The sequence below is a fragment of the Pongo abelii genome, chromosome 18 (genome assembly GCF_028885655.2).
Source record: "Pongo abelii isolate AG06213 chromosome 18, NHGRI_mPonAbe1-v2.0_pri, whole genome shotgun sequence".
Lineage (NCBI taxonomy): Eukaryota > Metazoa > Chordata > Mammalia > Primates > Hominidae > Pongo > Pongo abelii.
The window spans coordinates 80,609,142-80,622,807 of record NC_072003.2 but is presented as its reverse complement, the minus strand read 5'-3'; the positions used below and the strand labels follow the sequence as shown (position 1 = coordinate 80,622,807).

The window sequence follows — 13,666 nt, the reverse complement described above, 5'->3', positions numbered from 1 at the left end:
CTTGTATGCACTCTGCAAGTGGAGTTGACATTCCTGCATGCTCTCTTCTAGCCGGCTCTGGGCCAGCAGTATTGGGATCAGCATCCCCTGGGAGCTTGTTAGAACTGCACACTCTCCAGCTGCACCCCATACCTACTGAATCAGAATCCTGGGGGGTGGGGTCTGAGTCTAGTTAAATGCTGACAGCTGCCTGTTAATTGGAGCTTCCATTGGGGGAACTGCTGTGCCAGGGGAGAAGAGATGCTTAAAAAAAGCAAGAGGCTGGGCACGGTTGCTCATGCCTGTAATCCCGGTATTTTGGGAGGCCAAGGTGGGCGGATCACTTAAGGTCAGGTGTTTGAGACCAGCCTGGCCAACATGGGGAAACTCCGTCTCTACCAAAAATACAAAAATTAGCCAGGTGTGGTGGCATGTGCCTGTAATCCCAGCTACTTGGGAGGCTGAGGCAGGAGAATCGCTTGAACCCAGAGAAGAGGTTGCAGTGAGCCAAGATCATGCCACTGTACTCCAGCCTGGGCAACACAGCGAGACCCTGTCTCAAAAAAATAAACAAAACAAGAAGAAAATAAACCCTCCCACTCTTTTGGAGATTATAGTGTAGTGCTGTGGATATACATAATGGGAATAACTCAGATTGAGGGGTGCATCAACTAGGTCTTTCAATAGAAGGAATTTAATGCAGGGAATTGGTTTCCCAAGTCATGAAAGTGCAGAGGAGCCAAAGGATGCTGCTGCAGGACTGAGATTAGCAGCCATGGAAAGCTGCTGCCACCCTTAAAGGCCGGCAGGATAACTGGAAAGGATGTTTTTTGCCAAAATCAGAAGTCAGGATCATCCAGTAGATATTAGAGCCATGGCAGAGCTTGCCGGTGGGAGATAGGACCGTGTGCGGAGGGCCCGTCCAGAGGGAGCTGGAGCTACAGGGAAGCTGCTGTGAGAGGCAGGATGAGAAGTACCCTGGCTTCCCACCTCTTTCTGTCTAGCAGGGGCAGAATTATGGCCCTCAGGAATTCTTATCCTAATCCATGGAGCTGTGGGTATGATGAGACATCATGCCTGGGGCTATGTTAACGTCCGTGACAAAAGGTACTTTGCAGATGTAATTACGGTTGCTAATCAGTTGGTTTTAGGATAGAAATATTATGCTGGAATGTGCAATTGTGCACAGTTTAAATACATGAACCCTTAAAAGCAGAGAACTTTCTCTGGCTAGAAGCAGAAGACAGATGTGGGAAAATGAGAAGTCAGAGAGATTCCAAGTGTGAGACAGGTTTGATGCCGTGTTGCTGGCTCTGAGATGCAGGGGTCACATGGAAGGACTGAAAAGAGGCCTCTAGGAATTGAGGGCTGAATTCTGCCAACAAGAATGAGATTGGAAGCAGATCCTTCCCTAGAGCCTCCAGAAAGAAACACAGCCAGTTGGGCATGATGGCTCACACCTGTAATCCCAGCACTTTGGGATGCTGAGGTGGGTAGATCATCTGAGGTCAGGAGTTCAAGACCAGCCTGGCCAACATGGTGGAACCCCGTCTCTACTAAAAATACAAAAATTAGCTGGGTATGGTAGTGCGCATCTGGAGCCCCAGCTATGCAGGAGGCTGAGGTAGGAGAATTGCTTGAATCTGACAGGCAGAGGTTGCAGTGAGCCAAGATGGCACCACTGCACTCCAGCCTAGGTGACATGGCGAGACTCTGTCTCAAAAAAAAAAAAAAAAAAAAAAAAAATGGCTAGGAGCAGTGACTCACACCTGTAATCCCAGTACTTTGGGAGGCCGAGGCAGGTGGATCACCTGAGGGCGGGAGTTCAAGACCAGGCTGACCAACATGGAGAAACCCCATCTCTACTAAAAATACAAAATTAGCTGGTTGTGGTGGCACATGCCTGTAATCCCAGCTACTCAGTAGGCTGAGGCAGGAGAATCGCTTGGACCTGTGAAACAGAGATTGCAGTGAGCCGAGATCGCACCACTACACTCCAGCCTGGGCAACAAGAGCAAAACTCCATCTCAAAAGAAATTAAAAAAAAGAAAAGAAACACAGCCCTGACACCTTGGTGTCAGCCCTGTGATATGAGCAGAGGCCAGCTGAGCCCACCCAGACTTCTGACCACCATACAGAACTGTGAGATTTAAAAAATCTGTGCTGTTTTATTTTTATTTATTTTATTTTTGAGACAAAGTCTCACTCTGTTGCTGTAGCTGGAGTGCAGTGGCGCAATCTCAGCTCACTGCAACCTCCACCTCCCTGGTTCGAGTGATTCTCCTGCCTCAGGCTCCTAAGTAGCTAGAACTACAGGCGCGTGCCACCACACCCAGCTAATTTTTGTACTTTCAGTAGAGATGGAGTTTCATCATGTTGGCCAGGCTGGCCTCGAACTTCTGACCTCAAGTGATCCACCTGACTCAGCCTCCCAAATTGCTGGGATTACAGGCATAAGCCACCACACCCGGACAAAAATCTGCGTTTTTTTGTTTTTTTGTTTTTTTGAGACAGAGTCTCGTTCTGTAACCCAGGATGGGGTGCAATGGCGCGATCTCTGCTCACTGCAACCTTCACCTCCCAGGCTCAAGCTATTCTCCTGCCTCAGCCTCCCGAGTAGCTGGGATTACAGGCATGTGCCACCACGCCCAGCTAATTTTTGTATTTTTAGTAGAGACAGGGTTTCGCCATGTTGGCCAGGCTGGTCTCGAACTCCTTACCTCAGGTAATCTGCCCACCTCGGCCTCCCAAAGTGCTGGGATTATAGGTGTGAGCCACACCTCCCAGCCAAATCTATGTTGCTTGAAGTCGTTAAGTTAGTGGTAAGTTGTTACAACAGTGTTTGGAAATGAATACACCACCCTCCAGTCTTTCACCAGTGCCGGCCATTGGCCAAGGCTACCTGGGAGCCAGCGGCGAAGGGAGTCTGGAAAATGTAGTTCCCTGTGATACAAGCAGGGCAGGGTGAGGGTGGCTCTGTGGGCCCAGGGCCAACTGCCCGGAAGAAGTGGGACCTAGCAGGTAACTGGGAAAAGCACAGGTGGGTGTTCTGGACTTGTTTCTTTCTCCCAGGCTTCCCTGAGGGCATCTAACACATCTCACTGGGCAGGAGGGAGAGGTGCTGGATGACCGTGAAGTTTCTGGAATGGGCTGTCCCTGCTCCTCCCTTCTGTGGGCACGTGGCACACTGATAGATGCAGGATTCCTAATCTTGCCCCCTCTGCTGGTTTTCTGGCTGTAGATTTCTATTTTGGGCCATCTGACTAGATGCTACTGGACCAGTGGTTCTCAAAGTGGGGTCCCTGGGCCAGCAATGTCAGGATCAGCATCCCATAGGAACTGGTTAGAAATGCATATTCTCCAGCTGCACTGAATCAGAGTTGCTGAGGGTAGGGTCTGGAATGTGGTATCTTCACAAGACCCACAGGGGGATCTGGTGCAAGCTGAAGTTTGAGACCAGGATGCTAGACCCTGAACTACCTGAGGACAGAAATCCTACTTCTCCGTCCCCTGAGTATCTAGCCCAGTGCCTGGTCTTCAGGAGATATCAAAAGCTATTTGTTGGGCGGATGGTGGGTAAATGAATGAGTGGGTGAGAGGCCATTCATCTCTGTACAGCTCTGTTGAATGTATCCTCTTTTGTCTTGCACACCATTCCTGCTTCCACTGGAATGTGCATGCTTCCCAGGCCAGTGCCAGGGGCTACAGGCCTGCCAGGTGGCAGCAGATGAGACCTACTTTGGAAACCTGTGTCCGACTCAGGGCAGTTACCTGTGGGTGCAGTACCAGTGCCGGGAAGGTGAGTCCCCAACTTGCTTGAGCATAGAAATCTCCCTCTGATTTCACGGCATGTCCAGCTTCCCCTGAAAACAGAGACAGCAGCCACCCACATGGGCCGATCTCTGTGTGCTAAGACACTCCCTCATTCAAAATTGCTCCACTTGGCTGGGCGCGGTGGTTCACGCCTGTAATCCCAGCACTTTGGGAGGCAGGAGGATAGTCTGAGCCCAGGAGTTGGAGACAAGCCTGGGCAACGTGGAGAAACCCCGTCTCTACAAAAAAATATAAAAGTTAGGCTGGATGTGGTGGCTCATGCCTGTAATCCCAGGACTTTGGGAGGCTGAGGGGAGTAGATCACTTGAAGTCAGTAGTTCGAGACCAGTGGCCAACATGGTGAAACCCTGTCTCTACCAAAAAATACAAAAATTAGCCAGCCCTAGTGGCATGCACCTGTAGTCCCAGCTACTTGGGAGGCTGAGGTTGGAGAATCGCTTGAACCTAGCAGGCAGAGGTTGCAGTGAGCAGAGATCACGCTACTGCCCTCCAGCCTGGGCAACAGAGTGAAACCCTGTCTCAAAAAATAAAAATAAAAATTAGCAGGTATGATAGCACACACCTGTAGTCCCAGCTACTCAGTCTCTACTGAGGTGGGAAGATCATCTGAGCCTGGGGAGATTGAGGCTGCAGTGAGCCATGATCACACCACTGCACTCCAGCCTGGGTGAAAGAGCAAGACCCTGTGAGGGGGAAAAAAAAAAAAAAAAAGACCCACATAAAAATACTGGACAGGTAGCCAGAAGAGAGTCGGTTATAAACAGAAATGTGCAATTTTGCTTCACAAGTGCATGCAGCATTTTGTGTTTTAATCCACAGCCCTGCAGCTGATGGTGTCCAGTGAGAGTTTCATCTTTGACAATGTCACCATCTCCCTGGCGTGGCTCCTCTCACCCTACATAGGAAACCTGTCCTGTATAATTAGTACAGGAGATGGCCACACTTTTGATCCCTACAACCCGCCGAGGTACGAGAAATCTCTGAGCCTTGAGCCAGGTTGTATCATCAGTTTTTTGCCGCATAACAAACCAACCCACAACTTGGTGGCTTAAAACAATAGTTACCATTTCTTACAGTTCTTTGGAGAGCTGGGCGGCTTTTCTTGTCTGAGTGGAGTTGGCTGGGGTGGGCTGTCCGGGAAGACCTCACTCACTCACATACCTAGTGGTCAGCTGGATGTCAGCTAGAAGCATATGCTGCTCATCACCCAACAGGTTAGCCTAGGCTCATTCACACAGTGGCAAAATGTTCCTAGCAGCAGAGCCTGATGTGCAAACATTTTTTCAAATCTCTGCTTGTGTTACATTTTCTAAGATACCGTTGGCCAAAGCAAGTTCTATGGCCAAGACCAGATTCAAGAGGTGGAGGAGTAGACCCCACCTACTGATAGAAGGAGCGTGGAGCCACACTGCGAGGTGCTCCCATATGGGATGGGAGGAACTGTTGCTGCTACTTTTGCAAACACTCTACCTCACAGGTATTCTTTTTCTTTTCTTTTCTTTTTTTTGAGACAGGGTCTTGCTCCATCGCTCAAGCTGGAGTGCAGTGGCTCGATCTGGGCTCACTGCAACCTCCACCTCCTGGGTTCAAGCGATTCTCCTGCCTCAGCCTCCCAAGTAGCTAGAACTACAAGCATGTGCCCCCATGCCTGGCTAATATTTGTATTTTTAGTAGGGACAGGGTTTCACCATGTTGGCTAGGTTGGTGTCGAACCTCTAACCACAGGTGATCTACCCTGTCGGCCTCCCAAAGTGCTGGTAGTACAGGCGTGAGCCACAGCACACGGCCCCCTGTCACATTTATGTTCGTGGCTGCCTTGAATGTTTCATGGTGTCGAATGAGAAACTAGATGCAGTGATGCTTTGGGGGCAAATGTCTGGGTGACACAAATACCTATGCCATTGTTCTGTGGGTTTCTTCCTGACTGCTATGAGTTTATAAAGAAAACGACAGATTGTAAGTTACACAATCTTTCAGCCCCCAAATCTTGTAGAACTTGAATTTGGCATAAGTCAAAATTGCCTAAATGTAGCCCCGCTATGACCCGCAGCTACACAGGACTTTTCAGTGATAAACAATGGTTTAGAACAGAAGCAAATGGGACCAAATGTTAATGTTTGTTAAGTCTGGATGGCAAATCCAAGGGTGTTTGTTGTATTACTCTCTGGAAGTTTTTGTGCGATTAAAATCTAAGACACAGTGAGCACTGTTTGACATTTGCAGTCTCTCTGGGCATTAGCTCTAAGCAGCAATCACTGGCATTTTTTTCTCTTTCAAAGGAAATAGATAGTGGCACCTCCTCCACCATTGCCCCACCCAAATAGTCCATCTTCCTTTACATTAAAGATTAGTTGGACCTTGAAACTACCCACCCACCTTTTTTTTTGTTGGGGGGAGGGTTGGCGGAGTCTTGCTCTGTCACCCAGGCTGGAGTGCAGTGGCATGATCTCGGCTCACTGCAACCTCCGTCTCCCAGGTCCAAGCGATTCTCCTGCCTCAGCCTCCCGAGTAGCTGGGACTACCATGCCCAGCTAATTTTTGTATTTTTAGTAGAGATGGGGTTTTGCCATGTTGTCCAGGCTGGTCTTGAACTCCTGACCTCAGATGATCTGCCCACCTTGGCTTTTCAAAGTGCTGGGATTACAGGCGTGAGCCACTGTGCCTGGTCACCACCCACCTTTTAAAAATCATTTTTATAAACACTGGGAAATGCCTTTCTGATGCCTTCTTATCGATACTAGCAGCCACAGAACTCAGTTTATCATATGGAAAATAGCATGAATTTTGATTTTTGAATGTACAGAAGCCACTTTTTTTGTGTAAATATCACTGTGCTTTTCTCTTATGTGTTGGTACAGTCTCCTACTTTTTCTTAACTCCTCATTAGTCTAAGAGGTGAGATTTTTAAATCAAACCCTTTGTATCCATTGTAGATAAATAATAAGAGCTCCTGGGAAGAATTGCATTGCATAGAAGTCAGAAGACTTCTCTGTTAGAAGCTCCTTTTTACCTTGCCTTATATTCATTTGCATAGAGGGCCTTTTTTTTTTTTCTGTGTTTGTCATGGAAAATTTTCCACATTTCTGAAATTGTATTACGGGCCTTACAGAACAATTTGCATGTGGTGAAATCTGTGTGAATCCAGCGTTGGTTAGCTAAGCGCCACCTTCTGGCAAATCTAGGGATTGACATTGTTCTTCCGTTAAGCGGCTGCTGCACACAGCTGATGTTGGGAGTGCAGAGATTTGTCGGAAACCAATAATCCACAAAACAACACGAGCCTTAGAGTGACCTAGAGCTAAAGTCCTCTCTCGGGGAACCAGAATTATGAGGCAAGAGCAATGGATCTAGAGAAAAGAGAGTAGCATGGACCCGAAAGCATGTGGCGTATTCAAATAACTACAAGCACCTCGCCATGCCTGGAGTTTAGGACTCTGTGGAAAAATGAAAGATGCTGAAAAACTCAGCAGGAGCCTGGTCCTCAAGAGCTGTTGATGCTAGCCAGTCTAACGTAGGTGGGGTCTGTCAACTAAAGAAAAATCAAGCTTTTTAAATAATTAAAGTTAGTTTTATTCAGGACCGTAGACTGAGAACTACAGACTGGGAGGAGTCTTTCGAAGAGGTTCTGCCAGCCTGCTCCAAAACAGTGTTTCAGCTCACAGCTTCTATATGGGTTGTGGAGGTTCAGTCCACGTAAAATCACATCAAAGTTTGGGTGCGAGAGTACATCTGCCTCTAGATGACTCAAGTATATCTTGTTGGCCGGCTTCGGTGGCTCATGCCTGTAATCCCAGCACTGTGGGAGGCCAAGGCGGGCGGATCACTTGGGGTCAGGAGTTCAAGACCAGCCTGGTCAACATGGTGAAACCCCATCTCTACTATAAAAAAAAAAAAAAAAAAATTAACCGGACGTGGTGGTGCATGCCTGTATTCCCAGCGACACAGGAGGCTGATGGAGGAGAATAGCTTGAAACTGGGAGGCGGAGGTTGCAGTCAGCCGAGATCGTGCCACTGCTCTCCAGCCTGGGCAACAGAGAAAGACACTGTCTCAAAAAAAAAAAAAAAAAAAAAATTCTTGTTGTAGATTGCAAAAGCATAATCACTAGCCATCTCAGACATTATCTATTTTTTTTTTAAGACGGAGTCTTGCTGTGTCACCTAGGCTGGAGTGCAGTGGCGCGATCTCGGCCCACTGCAAGCTCCTCCTCCCGAGTTCACGCCATTCTCCTGCCTCAGCCTCCCGAGTAGTTGGGACTACAGGCGCCCGCCACCATGCCCAGCTAATTTTTTTTTTGTATTTTTAGTAGAGACGGGGTTTCACCGTGTTAGCCAGGATGGTCTCGATCTCCCGAACTCGTGATCTGCCCGCCGCGGCTTCCCAAAGTGCTGGGATTACAGGCGTGAGCGACCGCGCCCGGCCAGACATTATCTTATATGTAAGAAAAGGACCAGTCTTTTATCTTTTTAGGGATATAGTGACTCAGGCTAGAGACATGGAAGCTGAGCACTCTATTCTGTTTTGTCTTCAAAGTGTTCTGGAGGGCTGCCTGTCACTGCAAAGTCAGGGGCTTCCTGTGATTATGCTGGCAAACAGAAATGAGCGCATCTGTCTTCCTGAGTTTGCTACTTTGTCTCACAGGAACCAGGAAACAGACTCTGATGTGGAGCGTGGGAAGGGAGTAGTAAGATGGGGCAAGAGGAGAGTTCAACTGGGATGCAGGGGCCACAGAGGCCCTGCCGATCCTGCAGAAACCTCTGAGCGGAGATGGCCCTCAGAGTTGTTTCCAGTTGAGGCCAGAGAGCCAGACCATTATACCCCGGCATTGAGCACTCGTGGCGTGCAGGATGTCCACGGGAGGGGAGGTAGGTTTGAGTGAGGCAGCTCCCTTTGGCTAAAAGGGACTCCTGGACATGGATTCAGCTATGAGCCCTCAGCCACAGCTCACAGGTGTACAGGCTGCATGCCTCAGGCTTGAAGAGTGGAATCTGGGGGATTCCCTACAGCACCTGCTACAGAGGATAATAGGAGGGTTTTCAGGCCAGGAATGACATGGTCTAAGTTGTTACTATTATTGCTAGTGTTACTAGTATTCACTGGATTTTTTTTTTTTTTTTTTTTTTTTTTGAGACAGGCTGTTACTCTGTCGCCCAGGCTGGAATGCAGTGGTGCAATCTCAGCTCACTGCAACCTCCGCCTTCTGGGTTCAAGTGATCCTCCTGCCTCAGCCTCCCTAGTACCTGGGATTACAGGTGTGCACCACCACGCCCAGCTAACTTTTGTGTTTTTAGTAGAGATGGGGTTTTGCCATGTTGGCCAGGCTGGTCTCAATCGCCTGACCTCAAGCGATCTACCCACCTCGGCCTCCCGAAGTGCTGGGATTACAGGCATGAGCCACCACACCCAGCCAGCCATGCACTTTTAAATAACCAGATCTTGTGAGAGCCCACTCACTATCAAGCGAACAGCATCAGGGGATGGTGCCAAGCCATTCATGAGAAAACTTCCCTGCGAGCCAGTCACCTTCCACCAGGCCCCACCTCCAACACTGGGGATTACAATTCAACATGAGATTTGGGCAGGAGCGCAGATCCAAACCCTGTCAGTGCATGTGTAAATGCGTGTCTTTGTGTTTTCCCAACACTGATCATGTCCCTGACCGTGGCCGGCAGTGTGTCCAGCAATGTGACCCACCAGTTCACATCTCCTGGGGAATTCACCGTGTTTGCTGAATGCACAACCAGTGAGTGGCCTGTGACAGCCCAGAGGCAAGTGACCGTGCAAGACAAGATGGAGAGGCTCAGTGTGACTGCATGCTCCGGCCTGTCCCAGTCAGGAGCCGGTCCTCTCTGCCAGGCTGTCTTTGGGGATCCTCTGTGGATTCAGGTGGAGCTTGATGGAGGTGAGTCTGCAGAATTGGGCACATCAAGGCAAGCTATAAAATCACTGATTTCCTCCAAATCTATCCAACTCCCAGACCTTAATAAATAGTGGGCTGGGTGCAGTGGCTCAAGCCTGTAATTCCAACACTTTGGGAGGCTGAGGCGGGCGCATCGCTTGAGCCCAGAAGTTCAGGACAAGCCTGGGCAACAGGGTGAGACCCCATTTCTACAAAAAGTACAAAAATTAGTCAGTTATGGTCACACATGCCTGTAGTCCCAGCTACTTGGGTGGCTGAGGTGGGACGATGGCTTGAACCCGGGAGGTCGAGGCTGCAGTGAGCTGAGATCGTGCCACTGCACGCCAGCCAGGACAACAGGGTGAGACCCTGTTTCAAAAAAAATTGAATAAATAGTAACAAGGATCACCTACTGAATTCTCTTTTTTTGAGATGGAGTTTTGCTCTTATTCCCCAGGTGGAGTGCAATGGCACGATCTCGGCTCACTGCAACCTCCATCTCCTGGGTTCAAGTGATTCCCCTGCCTCAGCCTCCCAAGTATCTGGGATTACAAGCGTGTGCCACCACACCTGGATAATTTTTTGTATTTAGTGGAGACAGGGTTTCACCATGTTGGTCAGGCTGGTCTCAAACTCCTGACCTCAGATGATCCACCCAGCTTGGCCTCCCAAAGTGCTGGGATTATAGGCGTGAGCCACCACGCCTGGCCGAGTTCATTTTAAAACTATCATTTATTCATTTATTTAGCACCTAGTGTGTGACAGGCACTGTTCTAAGTGCTTTGCATAAACTTGCCTACTCATTACATACTAGTATTATCTTCATTTTACAGATGAAGAAATGAAGACACAGAAAGGTTAAAACATTTGCCCAGAGTCAGAAGGCTAGTAAGCTAGTGAGCGCTCCCAGCCTTCCAAAGGCCCTTCTTTGCATCCCTGTAGAACCGAACTTCCAAGTCACTTCCTGTTGGGAATTTGACTAGGATGAGGTGGCACTGGGACTGCTACCAACTGGGCCTGAGCCCATCTCAGTGCAGCCAGCATCGACTAGCTTGGCACAATCAGGTTGCCCCTGGCCAAGGCCAGTATTCAGCTGCACCCACTGGTATAGCCGTGCCAGCTGTTATGGCTGGGATCCATTCTGATTGGTCACATTGTGTTTTCTGATTGGTCACAGAGACTGATCTGATTGTCATGTCCATTCTGATTGGTCACAGTGTGTTTTCTGATTGGTCACAGAGACTGCTCTGATTGATTGTCATGTCCATTCTGATTGGTCACAGTGTCTATTCTTTTTTTTTTTTTTGAGACGGAGTCTTGCTCTGTCATCCAGGCTGGAGTGCAGTGGTGCGATCTCAGCTCAACGCAACTTCCACCACCCGGGTTCCAGTGATTCTCATGCCTCAGCCTCCTGGGTAGCTGGGACTACAGGCGCGTGCCACCATGCCTGGTTAATTTTTTATTTTTTTCTATTTTAGTAGAGATGGGATTTCGCCATGTTGGCCAGGCTGGCCTCGAACTCCTAACATCAGGTAACCTGCCCACCTTGGCCTCCCAAAATGTTGGGATTACAGGCAGGAGCCACTGTGCCTGGCCACAGTGTTTTCTTTCTTTCTTTTTTTTTTTTTTTTGAGATGGAGTCTTGCTCTGTCCCAGGCTGGAGTGCAGTGGCATGATCTTAGCTCAGTGCAACCTCTGCCTCCCGGATTCAAGCAATTCTCCTGCCTCAGCCTCCCAAGTAGCTGGGATTACAGGTGCCCACCACCACACCCGGCTAATTTTTGTATTTTTAATAGAGATAGGTTTCACCATATTGGCCAGGCTGGTCTCGAACTCCTGACCTCATGATCCACCCACCTCGGCGTCCCAAAGTGCTGGGATTACAGGCGTGAGCCACCGCGCCCGGCCTGTGTTTTCTGATTGGTCACAAAGACTGCTCTGATTGGTTGTCATGCCTATTTTGATTGGTCAGGATGTCCATTCTGATTGATCACAGCGTCTATTCTGATTGGTCATGGCATCTATTTGTTGGTAGCAGTGTCTATTCTGATTTATCAGAGCATCCATTCTAATTGGTTGGCGCCCATGCAGTGTTGGTTGTTAAATATTTTAAATTATCATCCCTTCTCTCAATAGAGACCCTCCTGGCTAAGACTCATCCTCACCCAGGGCAGCGTTTTTCCTGAAGCCCAGGCCCAGTTTGAGATCAGAATAGAGGCCTGTTGATGTAAACAGGGCAGTACAGAGCTAGTGCAATGAGCAGGTGGCTTGGTTTGACCTCACATCCCACCTGGAGCCCTCTCATAGCAATAGCTATGGAAGCCATAATGGGGCTTTAACACAGCGCTCAGGAAACCCCTTCTGTTCTTGTGTGGTTGTTGGACGAAGAGGGCTCATGTGTTCCCCTGAGGAAACAAAATAATCCTTCGTTATTTACTCATCCTACTAATATAATTGAGTCCCTACTACTCTGCTGGGTGTGGGGGTGGCAGCAGTAAATATGAAAGTCAGGGTTCCCATTCTCATGGGGCTTACATCGTAGTCATCATCATCATCATCCAGACAAGAACTACGCCAGCTTGGTTTTTATTGGAAAGAATCCTAATTCGTTGATTTAAGTCAGATTTTAAGAGTCAACCACAATATTTAGCATCTGATAAGAACAACCATCTGCAAACTGCAAGGGAGCCCCCATCTTACCCTGAATGGGCTGAGTTCTCATGTTGGTTTGCAGGATTCCGGGCAGTCACCAATGTAGGTTGAAGGAATGGCTTCACTTGCTCCTGCTTAGAACAAGACCCAAAGCTAATTCTCATGCATAAAAATCAGCCCCCACCCTTAAGAAATGCTCCCTTTTAGTCCTCTTCCTCCTCCCCTGACCAGGACATCCCTGGCAACTAAATGTGGTAATTTTTTAATTACAAATATTTAGGTTCTCAGGTAAGACATGCACAGTATAAATAAGTTAGAATATGCAAATGAACAGAGCGGACCCTCAAATGACAAAATCATGGCTGGGCGCGGTGGCTCACGCCTGTCATCCCAGCACTTTGGGAGGGTGAGGCGGGCAAATCCAAGGTCAGGAGTTCGAGACCATCCTGGCTAACACGGTGAAACCCTGTCTCTACTAAAAATACAAAAAATTAGCTGGGTGTGGTAGCAGGCACCTGTAATCCCAGCTACTCCAGAGGCTGAGGCAGGAGAATCGCTTGAACCCGGGAGGCAGAGGTTGCAGTGAGCCGAGATCGCACCACTGCACTTCAGCCCAGGCAACAGTGCCAGACTCTGTCTCAAAAGAAAGACGAAATCAGTCATTAACCTAATACTCAGGGATAACCACCATTAATATTTGAGAAGGGGGCATATCCTTACATATTTCTTTATATCTGTATCTGTATCCATGTCTATATCCAGAATCAGGCTTCAGAGACTGAGTCTGAGCTGCCATAGTATTATCAACCCCATGGTTGTTACCAACATTCTTAAATTTTTCTTACCCCACCTAGGAACAGGAGTGACTTACACTGTGCTTTCGGGTGACATAACCCTGGCCGAGTCCACCACCCAAAGGGGCTTGCTACCGTACAATCTGACCCTGGACAGAGAAAGCCAGAAACTGATGGGCCCTGGGAGGCACCGCCTGGAGATCCAAGCCACCAGCAACACCACCACCTCTACAATCTCCAGGAACATCACAGTCCACTTGGTAGAGCTGCTGTCAGGGCTGCAGGCCTCCTGGGCTTCTGACCATTTGGAGCTTGGACAGGACCTATTGATCAACATCTCAGTGGCTCAGGGCACCCCAGAAGAGCTGACCTTTGAGGTGGCAGGACTCAATGCAACCTTCTCCCACGAGCAAGTGAGCTTTGGAGAGCCATTTGGGATTTACCGCCTGGCTGTTCCAGTTGAAGGTACATGGGGTTAGTGGCTCCCCTTCTGATGCTCCTCCTCTTCCC

General features: G+C 48.8%; 1 protein-coding gene across 1 annotated transcript in view; it reads left to right on the top strand.

Moving 5' to 3' along the window:
• Positions 1-13,666, top strand: part of LOC100452660 (polycystin-1-like protein 2) — a 51,964-nt gene that overhangs the window by 9,490 nt on the left and 28,808 nt on the right. Inside the window, exons 4-7 of the mRNA XM_054535069.1 lie at positions 3,668-3,778; positions 4,633-4,780; positions 9,493-9,713; positions 13,217-13,621. Of these exons, the coding sequence (XP_054391044.1) occupies positions 3,668-3,778; positions 4,633-4,780; positions 9,493-9,713; positions 13,217-13,621 (885 nt within the window). The remainder of the gene's footprint in view (positions 1-3,667; positions 3,779-4,632; positions 4,781-9,492; positions 9,714-13,216; positions 13,622-13,666) is intronic.